At 38.1% G+C, this 12,911-nt stretch overlaps 1 protein-coding gene across 2 annotated transcripts in view; it reads right to left on the minus strand.

Annotated features, from left to right (window-relative positions):
• TJP2 (tight junction protein 2) overlaps window positions 1–12,911 on the minus strand; it is a 69,170-nt gene that overhangs the window by 12,345 nt on the left and 43,914 nt on the right. For both annotated transcript variants that reach the window (XM_075020973.1, XM_075020974.1), the window contains 10 exons: window positions 12,526–12,579; window positions 10,375–10,499; window positions 7,935–8,037; window positions 6,632–7,211; window positions 5,152–5,255; window positions 4,843–4,996; window positions 3,690–3,798; window positions 3,434–3,573; window positions 2,857–2,923; window positions 655–805 (listed from right to left, as the gene is read on the minus strand). In XM_075020973.1, the coding sequence (XP_074877074.1) occupies window positions 655–805; window positions 2,857–2,923; window positions 3,434–3,573; window positions 3,690–3,798; window positions 4,843–4,996; window positions 5,152–5,255; window positions 6,632–7,211; window positions 7,935–8,037; window positions 10,375–10,499; window positions 12,526–12,570 (1,578 nt within the window). In that variant the 5' untranslated portion in view covers window positions 12,571–12,579. The remainder of the gene's footprint in view (window positions 1–654; window positions 806–2,856; window positions 2,924–3,433; window positions 3,574–3,689; window positions 3,799–4,842; window positions 4,997–5,151; window positions 5,256–6,631; window positions 7,212–7,934; window positions 8,038–10,374; window positions 10,500–12,525; window positions 12,580–12,911) is intronic.

Below are 12,911 nucleotides of genomic sequence, written 5' to 3' on the forward strand. Positions count from 1 at the left end.
TTATTATACTTTTTTTTTTAAAGTCAATATGGATGTCTGTTGTCATAAAGAATATTTTATTCCAGCCATTAACAGTAATCTTTCTGAAATAACAAAGTCCTGAATGTGCACTGCTAGGTTGTTTCTTCTACTTCAACAGGCTCCAAAAGGCCTTGAAAATCAAGGCTATCACAAGAGAAAAGAGGCAGAAGAGAAAATTACATTAGCCTCCTATTTGAATTTTCAGAAAAAAAGGAGAATGTAAGAGGACAAAACGGCATAGATGATATAATTCAGAAACTGGAAAAATAAATCACTGTTACCCAAGGAAATTGGAGAAAGATGAAAGAAGAAAAATATGCTGGTCTCAATTTTTTTCCCCTCCAAGACTAGGAAGAAGCATTGTACAGAAAATTTATGCTCCCATCTTGGGCATTTTTCTTGATTAGTATTTCTCCTGCCTACCTGTTCCACAGAATCTTAAACAAACTAAATTTTGATATACAATTCTCCTTCAAAAACTCATTTCAGTAAGATATCTCCACTACACATACACACTTCCAAAGTAGTAACTTGACTTGATGAGATCATAATTTCTTCCATATTTCCATTAAGAAGCAAACCAAAAAATACAAAAGTGATTTGCATTTCAGGGACACATACTTATACTCATACCTTAAGAATCTGATCTCCTTCCTGCAGCCCCTCCTGATCAGCTGAAGTGCCTTCTTGAATTCCAGCAATAAATATCCCTACATCATTTCCGCCAGCCAGTCGTAGACCCACGCTGTCCCCTTTCTTGAATCTCACCATTTTTGTATTAGGACTACAAGATTTAGAGGCAGAAAAAGGAATTAAGGGCAAAAAGTTAGGCATATGACAATAACAGGATGTCAGAGGAAAAAATTGCAACCCTTTCAACAAAATTGTATCAATAATATTCTTAGTCCCTTTCTTTCACTCTATAGGCTATATTTACCCAGGTAACTCTTCAGTGAGGGAAGGAAACAGAGAATTTGCATTTTTCAGAGTGGAAACTGAACTAGGCAGAGTTACTAAGTGGCATACACAGATTTGACAGAGCAGGAAAACAGTTCCCTGTTCCTGAAGTCCCAAAATATTTCCCTACCTATTGAACCCTCTCCCAGCTGAGCAGCTGAGCAGTTTTTTTGTAAAACCAGCCTGAGTTGTAAGTAATCATACTAATTGTTTTTTTCCTCTATATGCTTCAGAGCTGTCATATGAATTAAATTTATACCTGTTTTCTTTGTTATTTAACATGTTTGTTAGACAGAAGTCTTCAAGTTTTCTTTTAATGAGAAATATTTCCAAGTATACTCTACTGGTATGTTAACAATCAGTCCTTTCATATTGCAGTGGGAGAGCCTACTGGACTAGGTTCAGCTTTTTTGCTGTCAGAAAAGCTGTATGCCTGAGTGACCTTCCAACAGAGAGGACAGTACTTATCTGTCAGCCTTTCTCAGTAATACCCTAAGCCTGTATTATAAACTCCCCTTCACCAAAATAATCACTTGATTAATTTGCACATCAATGACAACATATGCAGGGTCCAACCCAGAAAAGATCTGATAAGAGAATAATCCATTTGAGAAAATACTCCAAGCTACAGAATATCTTCAAAACCTTATTTTTAGGCTTCTCCTTCCAATCTCAGCGCTCCTCTCCCTTCAATTTCTGTATTTGGAAACTCTCAAAAGAAAACACGTTAAGTGGATTTCCTATTAATACAGTTTGCAACTTTTAGGATCTTAACTGTTAAAGAATCAACAGTACCAGGTTCCATTTGACGACTTATAAAAATCATCAAAAAAACCCACAAAACTAACACTTTGGAAGCAATATTTTGTTCATTTCTAAGCAGAGACTAGAACTGCAATGTGGACTGCACAGGCTTGGATTTGAAGAAAAGATACATATTTCCGAACTGAAGTTTTCAGCTTGTACAGAAACACACACGTTTGGCCTTGTCTTGCAACAGGCTTCTTTACCAATTAAATAGAGGACATTCTCTTTGCATCTTAATATTGCAGGGTAGGGGACGGTTGCCTTTTGTGTGCATATAAAATAACAGAAGAGGTATAAAATACACTTCCACAGAATTGCACAGCTTAGAATGGCCCTCTGCTCAAAGCAGGTTGTTCAGGGCCTTGACCAGCTGTTTTTGAATATCTCTGTGGTGGAGATACCACAACCTTGGAGGGAAAGCTGTTCCAGTGGTTAACCACTACCATAATAAGAAGTTTTTGTCTTTATATCAAGTCAGAATTTCCTGCGTTCCAGCCTGGGTCCCTTGCTGTTCATCCTACTACTGTACCCCTCTGAGAAGAGTATGGCTCTGTTTTCTCTACACCCACTACCCATTCGGTCATTGCATGACAGTAGTAAGATGTCCCGTCAGTCCTCTCTTCTCCAGGCTTAAAAACCCCCAGTTTTCTTGGTCTTTTCTTGTATGTCATATGCTGCAGCCACTGACTCCCTACACTTGCTCCAGTGTGTCAATGTCGTTCTTGTCCTGGGGAGCCCGCAAATGGACATAGTACTCCAAATACTATCTCGAAGTGCTAAATATAGCAGAATAAAAATATACCATACATTCCCATGCCAGCTCAGAAGCAGAGGGTGTTCTACACCTTCCAGGTAGGAGGCAAGTCTGTACCTTCCAGGCAGATACTTATAAAACTAAGTTTAACCCAAATATGGTCAGTTAAAGGTCATGTCATCTCTTCTTGGCATTAAGCTATAAAGGGAGTATCACTCCAAATGGGCAAAAAAACCCCAAACCCATGCAACCAAGAACCAGGTACAGGTCACTGGAAGAACATGGCGTGCAAAAGAACACAGCAAGTGCTGCCTTACCCATATATTGCTTCATCTTCAGGGCTGGGTTTAAGAATCATTCTTGTAACTGGTTTTGGTTGAGACACTATATGTAAAAAAAGCCAACAGAGCTATTAAAAAAGTTATAAATGGCAGCAATTTTAAGCTATCAGATAGCAATCAAACCCCTCCATGCCAAAGATTAATACAGATTTAAGCATCAAGCATCTCTTTGACTAGAATTGATTTACCTCCCTTTTTTTTTTTTTAATACTTGAAAAAGAATGAAATGGTCAAGGGAGGGATACACAACTCTTTCAGGTGAGCCAGATCAGACTTCAGGAATTGCTTCATTTGGCTGCTTGGGGCAATAGGCTACAGTAGATGCTCTAGGAGAGTACTTGTTTTTTGAGATGGTAATTCTAATAAGCAACTGCCTTCAAATAATCCCCAGTGTTTCTTCTCTCCCTGCACCACAAAGCAAAGACAGACCTCTTCTCTGTGTGTCAGGACAGGGTTGACATGAAGAGTGTACTAGATATATCAACATGATTGGGGGAGTAGAAATTCTGTGGCCAGAGAAAAAAAAAAGCAACCAAAACCTTCAAACGCTGACCTGCTGGGTCATCTTGGTACTTCAGTTCTTTGCTTGTGTCTACAACTGTAACAGCAGGACTAACAATGTCACCAGTTGATTTGAATGGTGTAGGCATTGCTCCCATCTTGGACATCCTACTGGATGGATCATCTTTTGCACTAAAAGAAATGAAAAGAAAAAAAAAAAGTGTAGTGAAATCAGATAAGAATGCCATGTATTTAAGAACTTCTTTGACATGCATTAGAAAAATGGACTAGAAAAGACCATTTCTTACCTTGGTTTCTCCTTCAGCTTTTCATTGGATGAATGTGAATCTAGATCAGAATGATGTAATCTGTCATCTTGAGGGGAGAATGATCTGTTTGACTCTATTTCAGAAATGTCTGTAAAGAGAGCAGCAAATCAAGAAATGCAGGATTTGTTTAAATTATCTGCACATCTGATCACCACATTTATTTACAAAGCTTTCACATATAAGATATGCTGAACCTTTAAGCCTACTCCTTTTCCAAGTTGGATTTGACTAGCATTCAAAAAGTGCTGCACGCCTTTTAGTGCTTCAACCTGCCCACACCCCTGAAAATATTTCAGGAAGGTTTCACACAACCTTTAGGAGACACACTCACATCACACAACTATTTTGAGCATACCGTAGACTCATTAACTAGCGTTAGCAGCCTTTTATTTGAGGTCTCATAAAGGTTCCCAAACAGAAGACCACCTTCACATTAACAGTCCTCACATTGCTTTTCTGTGACAAAAGAAACAGAGTAGCCCTCAGACTTGAACTGTATCTCAGTCTTCACTGTAAAACCTACAAAAAGTTGCACCAATTATTCTGACATCAGAGAAGCAAATACCTTGCACTAAATAATGTAACATCCTGCTCCCCCAAACATCCTGAGCCCTTCCCCAAGCAAGATTTTGTTTAAAGATATAGCTCATACACTGTGAGAGATCATTTGTGCAGACTAGATACTGGACGTAGAAACCAGTTGTCCAGGGAGACTTAATTTCCTATTGTCCTGATGTTTTTTCCCTCCTGTGGAATGCTGTCATGAATGTTAATGCCCTCAGAAGGAGAGACCAGACCAATCTACCTGTTTTTAAAACTGAAGTCTTTTATTAAAGCAACTGACTTGCTTGTTCTGAGAAGTAAGATTGATTTTGCCACACCAACATTGCTGCTTCTATCTCTGTCCCTGCACAAAATGTAATTATGATTACTACAAATTTCTTCTTTCACCTAAAGGAAGCGGGCATGATGCTTAATTGGCTATTACGTAGGTTTGTTTGTGTTTGGGGTTGGGGGGGGTTGGTTGGTTGGTTGTTTAACAGAGACTAGTACCACTCTACCACAGCAAAACACTATAAGCTTCATTCTGTCCCTGCAGAGTCCAGAACTTTTTATCCACTTCAAAACTCACCATCCATTTCTGAGTCACTGTCATTCAAGGAAGGAATGTTGAGCAGTGTTTGCTTTCTGTCCCTGAGGACAACCAGCTGGAGCTTTCCCCGTGACTTCTCAATCAACTTTCGAGCATCAGCTAAAGACATGTTCTCTGTCACTGTACCATTGATCTGGACAGAAAAAGGCAACAATAACACTACAAGTAAACAAACAAGTCCATATTGTGCTCAAGTTTAATAGTAAAATTGACTATAACAGGACTTACTCCAGAGTAACCACTATAACAACTGCCCGCTGAACTGCTAGCAGTATAACCAGAACAGACCTTGAGAATGATATCCCCTTCATGAAGGTTGCCATCTTTGGTTGCTAGGCCAGTACGGGTCATTTCTTTTATGAAGATCTGACTTCCAAGCCGGAGACCATATTCTGGAATCAGGGAAATAATCCACTGTAGCTTAGAAGGTGAGCGAGGATGCATTTTTTTAAAACTACACAGTGTACATGCAACACACCCCATTACACCATGAGAAAAGAAAAAAAAAATGCAGACCTAGTAAACCCACTTAACCCTAGGCTAATTCTCCTATTTCTGTGCTGCCACCTTCAGGAGGCAAAACAATGCCTTCATTCTGCAGGTGCTTATTAACATGCTGGACTAGATTCTCTCTCCGTATCATATTTTGCATGGCATGGAGAGGTAAAAGGGTCAAAAAGCACTAATAGAAGAGCTGGGTTTTTTTTACCAGTTGCTGCATGCTGACCCTGTCCTATCTGTGCCCCACTGTCTCAGTTGTTTCAGGCAAAGGATTTTTTTCCCTTCTCCCCATCCTTATTTTCCTAGTTACTTGGATCAGTGTATTTGCTACTTAAAAAGAAAGGCAACACTCTTAATGAAACACACACATCTTAGAACAACAGAAAAGGAAAGAAACAGCTGCCTGCTTTTAAAAATCACATTTGAGCAAGTCTGCAAAGCATCCATATGAATAGCAGAAATTATTACGGAATTACTAGCTACATATAAAACTTAACAAAGACAACTTAAATTTCTCCTTATTTGTATACACATCTGTATTATCTTTGCAATGGGAAACATTATGTACAGGGGAAAAAAAGGAAGGAGGGAAAGGGAACCTTGCCAGAATCAATGAAAAAAGAGGTTAGCTCCTGCATACAAAGCATACATGAGCATAAAATTCCTTCAAATTACCACATGGCAGATGAGAAAATAAACAACCTACAAACCCCCCACAAACACCCCCCCCCCCAAAAAAAAACCCTAACAGAAAAGAATGCACAATATGCTTTCTAGCACAAGAGTCTTTATTTCATAGCACACGAAAGATTATGCTTTTGGCTTTCATTTACACACTCCAATACTCAGCAAGGAGAGGCTGTTTCAGCTGTTGCTGTTTCAGTATTCTTTAACTACATTCTGAAGTATTCAGAACCAAACAATCCTTGGAACTAATTTAATTATACTGATGGGAAGAAGTAGGAGCACTATTAAAGGCAGAGTCTTTTCTTCATGCTTTGTAGCTGTGCCAAGTGTAATCTGAATCACTATCAGATCCATGTTTCCCACCAGAAACAGAAGAACGGGGCAGAGAAAATGGAAAACCGAAGGACACAGTGGCTTGAAAAAAGCACCCCAAACCAGAATGAAAGAACAACTTAAGTGATCAGTTAGAAAACTCAACATTTAAACTGTAAAAGCAGAGAATATTCAGCTTCTCTCCCTTCCCCAGCAAAATAACATGCTGTATTAAAAGTCAATTCCTCTCTTCCCCTACTTTACCTACCTTCATTATGTCTGCCTTTTGTTAACAGAACACTGATTGGGCCATTCTGATCCTGCGGTCCTAGGTACTCATGCTGATGGCGTATCTCAGGCGAAGGACTTCGGGACTGAAGCCTGTCCCGACTTCGACTCCTCACTTCCCTCGTGTATCTAGGATCAGGTTGAGATCCATGACTATAATTGGGTGGGCTGTAGTCTCCTCTGTAGTCCCGTTCATAGCCACCATCCCTGTCAATGCTCCTTCCCCTGCTCTGGTCTCTTCTATAGTCTCGATCCAAGCTCCTGTCAATGCTCCTACCACGCCTTTGATCACGGCTGTAGCTGTATTCCTTATCACGGTCTCTGCTTCGGTTACACCCTCTGTCTTGTTCATCTCTATAGCTCTGATCCAGGCTGTTTCCCCAGCTTTGGCTGCGCCCTCCATTACCAGTATGCCAGCTTCTGTCACTATAGCCACTTCGAGCACTTTTGCCATCAAATTCTGCATGGTCATCCATTACATCTAAAGCTCTGTCCTCATAGTCAAGGGAGGGGCTTCTCTTCAATGCAGCAGCTTGCACTTTCCTTGGTCTTTTCACTACCTGTTCCATGCAATACGAAACAAACAAAAAAACCCCTCCAATGGTGAGAATGTGAAATTCAACAGATGAATATTCTTTACACTTAAGAGGTTGGGGGGTGGGGGGGAGGGGAGAACAATGTTTTATTTCTAAAACAGCCAGTAAATTAGATTATTTAGATGTGCAGAAGAAATACTTACTAATTGGGAGGATAAAGAACAGTAGGAGAATTAAAGAAAATAAATCAGATCAGCAATCACATTCTTTTACCTCTACAAGAGTATGAGTAATGAATACTTTTTTCCTTTTTCTAGATGACTTCTATAAAATGCTACAAGCACCCCAAAAGAGACGAGTTGCAGATGCTTCTCTCTCAACTAATGAAAATCAATCTGGACAGCAACTCTTGGACAAAGTCTGTGTATGCAGGACATCATTTGCCTCACATAACACTAGTTTTTACCAACTACCACTCATTACTCAGTAAGATTAAAGACTGAGGACATACATTTTATTCTCAGTTTTTTCAACATGATAACTTCATGACACTGTTGTTTAATTTCCATTTGTTTCACCTGTAGAAACTAAGTCTTTGCTTTGTTTTGTTTACTTTGTACATTCTATTGAGCAAAGGCTTGCTTTGCTTTATGCATTTATAGTACACTTCATAGAAGAAAACCAAAATCTTGACTGGTTACACAGGTACATACCACTGTAGAGTGAATAAATTTGTAATTTACTTACAATGGTGGCCACTTTTCCACTTTTCCTAAGCTGTTGGACTGCAAAAGAATGTGGAACATTTTCCATTGGGGTCCCATTAACTATGACCACCCGGTCGTTTTCTCTGGAAAAGGGGGGAGGGAAAAAAAGAAGAAGAAAAAAAAGAGGGGGGGATTTAAGAGGAGTCTTCATGAAAACACCAGAACAAAATTTATTTTTTTTCAGGGGCAACCTATGGATTTCATTCACTTTAGCAGGGAGTTTTGCTTAAAAACTGTGTTTGTTATACAAACATTACAGTACCTGAATACTAGAAGAAGATTTCAGTACGTTTAAAAATTAGACTTTGGGTTCCGATGCGTATCTTTATACATGTACTATGTCCAGCTTAAGTGCCTTGCCATAATATCAAAGAAGATTTTGGTTTTTTAAAGAGTATTTGTGATGACCATTAAAACTTCTATTCTTTTTTCTTTTGTTCTTTCAGAACTCCTAATCTTTCGCACCTAGTGCTAGATTTTTTTTTTTTTTCACATGAACATAAGAATTTCAAGAGAGCTTCAAATTGTTGCAGCCGTAGCAGTATTCAGACAAATCTTGACAAGTACCACTCTACTACGCTCTTCTGAAAGACTGGTATTCAGGCCCCATCTACTCTGAAGAAAAATGATTGGGAGGGTAAAAAAACCAGCCAAACTATAATACACAAAACGTCCTCCCTGCACTGAAACGCAGGCCAAAAGAGATTACTAACTTGTCTATTCAGATCTCCTGCATGTCAAATAGACCATTAAGACAACTCAAGTCACCCTCAGGAGACAGCCCCATAACACAAGATTAATTAAAACCCATATCTTCCAGCAAGGCATTTCAGCACAAAAAGTGCAGGAGGTTAAAAAAACAGAATCTACCACTCCTCATATTAGTTTATTCTGGTCACTACTCCATAGTACTAACCTTACAGTCAGAGCATTAGCTCAACCAATTACTGGTTACCGTGGCATTTTCTGCTAGGTAAAAGAAATCTTTAGTGCCCATTATTTTCTCTTCACTGTAATCAAGTCACAATACAATCTTCTTTTTAAATAAGAAGATTACATACTTTAAGCCTCTCTTTGTAAGGCACTTTCTCTAACTCCTGAACGATTTTTGTGCCTCTTTTCATACCCTTCCAATTCCTTTTACTGAATGAGTATGCCAGAACAGCATGATATATTCCAGTAACAGCTTCATCCAGGCTTTATGTGAGAGTTAAAATAGCTATCTTCACAGTCCATACATCCAAAGATGGCGTCAAACTTAATGTTGTAATACTACATCAAGAGCTCCCATCTATTTATGCTCTCTCTACCCTAAAAAGGATTGCAGGATTGTTAATTCCCCCACACTCTGAAGGTTAGGCCTATATTCCTCGGTTTGTTGAAGGAATGGCTTGCTTTTAATTTTCTTTAGAACATGTTTTGTCTGAATGTTCCCAAATTGCTTGGTATTGCCTTCTCATCATCAATTTACCTAGGATCTTAGGTAGCCTGTGGACATGATTTTATCCCCAAGTCACAGGCAATTATGGAACAGGATGGATCATAGTGGTGTTGTGCAGGGATCACCGCTATAAAATGAAGGTTTTGTATGTTTATGTTGAGAATGGTTTGTTACCTGCTTCACAATAATCCTTTTATCCAGTCCTTCACTAACTACTCCCATGTCAGCCTTTTCATTACCTCACCAAAAATTAATGTTTGGCAAAATGGCCAGAATCTACTCTTTTGAATTAGTATTACTGCACAACTTCAGCATTCTTCCAGATTGTCTAGTCCTCATCAGGTATTCCAGGTCAAAGGATGAAAAATTGATCAGCAGTAGGCTAGAAACTGTTTATCTCAGCCTACAGGTTTAAAATTACTTGTCCATTGTAGATGCTGCTTCACCAAGGGTGATGTTACCAGGAGGACTACAGAAACACTTTATTGCCTTTTTTTTTTCCTTTCAAATATAAAATAAATATTTAGCAAACACTTCTGTTTCTCTTCCTTCCCCCATTATTGCTCCTGACAACTTAGGAGTGAAGACCCTTCTTTGGGCTCACTTAAGCCATTCTCTTGAAGACTGATCACTAAATGTGTTTCCTGGAGGAAGAACAAGAAGAGTGTTTTAAGATAGTAAGTATTTCTACTGTTTCTTTAAAAACAAATGTAATCTTAAGAGAAACATACTGAACTATAAAAGCTTTTCAACACTACTGAAATTTAATTTCTTACAAAACAGCAAATAAAAACACCTGAGTGGAGTTTTTTGGTTGTTGTTTTTTTAGTTTAAAACAGACATCTAGGTTTTCAAGAAGGCACCAGATCTTGAGTGGATTAAATCACCAGGATTTCAACCAAGCCTGTCTGATGGTTTTGCATATTCTACATCCATGCCCCTCAAAATACATGAGACAGAAAAATAAGAAGTTGCTTACTGAAGTAATCCATCTGCTGGACCACCTGGGAGAACATCTGAAATGACTATTGAAGTTTCACCATTTTCAAAGTGAGGGTTATCTCTGCCGCCAGAAACTGCAATCCCAAATCCTCGTTTTGAATCCTTTACAACAAAAACAAATACCATAAAACTCAATTCCATCCACAGGAATTTTGATAGGGAGAAAGAAGAGTAACATGAATGTTCCTGTGATGGCACTCTACCTAGGTATTATTTAAAATATGAGGGTTGCGTGCAGATAGTTGCAGAAATACACAGATTTAAAAAGGAATGGGTTTACAAATCCATGTAACAGGACATGTTCCCATGTTCCAAAACCTCAGTCTACAGCCTTGTGATGGTTAGTAATTAAGCAAAGGACTCACTAACTTAGCCTGCACTTTGCTCCACCATCCCACTAGTTATTCATACCAAATTTATTGTTAGATAAATCTGTTTTGTTAGTGGTGCCTGGGAAACTGAACAGCTTTTCCAGGATATCATCTTCATTATGATTGCTATCTAGTTTGTAATAACTACTTACTCCTCAATCAAGTTAAATAAGATCATGGCTGATTACAAAAAGCAAGCAGTGAACTTGTGAATTCTCTATAATTATCCTCTCTCACAATCAACTATTTTAAATACGTAATTTCTGTCAAACCTGTCATCATAGAAATACCAGAACCATGAAAGCCCTAAGATGGCATTCATAAAATCAGGGAAATACTTAATAGGGTGCGAAGGAAGCATGTCTGTAACACTAGACCTGACAACCGTTAGCATAACTGAACTGCGGGCAAGAAGGTGTGCACAAACCCATAATTTTGTTAAACACACAGGTTTAATTTTATCAACTATTTAATATACACCTCCTATCACTATAAAATACAAATTATGCTACATTTAAATAAAATGTTTTAACACAGTGGCAAAGTAATACACCAAATTAAAGTGGTGCTTTTCTTTCAACTCAACACTTAGCGTGTGTAGTTCATCACATGCCAGCTTGTGTTTCACTGATGTCAATATTATGTGGTTACTACTTTGAGGAGGAAAAAAGCAATGTTTTTCTCAAAAAAAATTTTTTTTTAAACAGCACTTCACTTACTGTACCTTAGTTTTACAGGAGGCAGCCTGATGCTTCAAGTCAAAACAATACAGAATTCAAAATAATGGTAAAATTCATTGGTAGTGGCTGATACAAGTCCAATAGTCCTTTGCTACTTCAGTAGTATAAGCCTGTCTCTGAGGCAAAGAAGTAATGCTCATTTACACAATACTGAAGATCTGAAAAGTTGGAAATTACAGGAACTAAGGTCTGCTGCAATGTTTCTTCTGTCTACTTCCATAACCCAAACCCAATCCTTTCTCAACAATTCAGCACATAAAACAGGCTGGGTAGGAAAGATCATTATTTTACCTTGGGTCATCAAGTTGAGTTCATTGCAGAACATGTGAAAAAACATAAGCAGTGCAGTAAAGGCTGCTCACTGAACCCAGATCATCAGTACAGCTGGGAAGACCACTGCCACCACCAAAATGCACATTCTGCACCACGGTGTGTCACTCTAGCTGCTAGAGAACTCAGAAACAAGTGGTCTACTTTCTGTAACTCAAAAGGACCCTACATAATGAGATATTCCTCTTTCCTTAGAAGAATTGTTAAAAGTGACATCTAGGGTCTATGTGTTTTAGAAATTTTGATTACAGTAGTTTTCCACTAGATTCTACACTGAAATTGAAGTATAAAAAACCCCAAAACGTTAATGGAATGATGTTCAGTGACTATTATAAAGCTTGGACATTAATCACAACCGCTTGATAGAACCATCAGCTTTGTTTTTAAGGTTATTCAATGATGAATTTAGCTATGTGGCTGGCATATAGTGTATTATACTGTCATTACAGAGACCAAACAGTAACAAATAGAGCACTTAAATTGTTAATTTAATTCACTCTTAATGAATCACACTATTGTATGAGTAACTAGCAGTTAAACTTTAAAACAAAAAACATATCTGATTCAGACAATGAATTAATACTATTCTAGACTCAGATACGCTAATAACATCTATCATAAAGCATATTTAGACTAAACCAGTGCTTGAATATTTGAAAACTAAAAATATAACAGGCACTCACTCACCTTTTGTAAGGTCACAGTGTACTGTTCCCATATCAGCTCTTCCATGCCTGGGGCCTGTTACACACAGAAACCAATTAGTAAAACACACAGCATAAAACTGTCTAAATTAAACTGTGAAATACCCCATTAAAACATTAAAAATAATATGCATATTCTAATAATTTGGTAGAGTTAGTATGAAATGTATGTATTTCAATTAATGATGATTTTTCTTTAAAAAGGGAAAAAATATTAATTGGTCCAGTGTGGTAAAATCCCTTCACATTTCACCAATTTAACAGCTCATTCTAATTTTCTGGAAAAGTCTCATTCAGCAAAAGCATTTAATTCAGATCACACTAGCATTATATAGCCCTGATTCAAATAACACACAAAATACTTAAGGA

Source organism: Buteo buteo, chromosome Z (genome assembly GCF_964188355.1).
Source record: "Buteo buteo chromosome Z, bButBut1.hap1.1, whole genome shotgun sequence".
Classification (NCBI taxonomy): domain Eukaryota; kingdom Metazoa; phylum Chordata; class Aves; order Accipitriformes; family Accipitridae; genus Buteo; species Buteo buteo.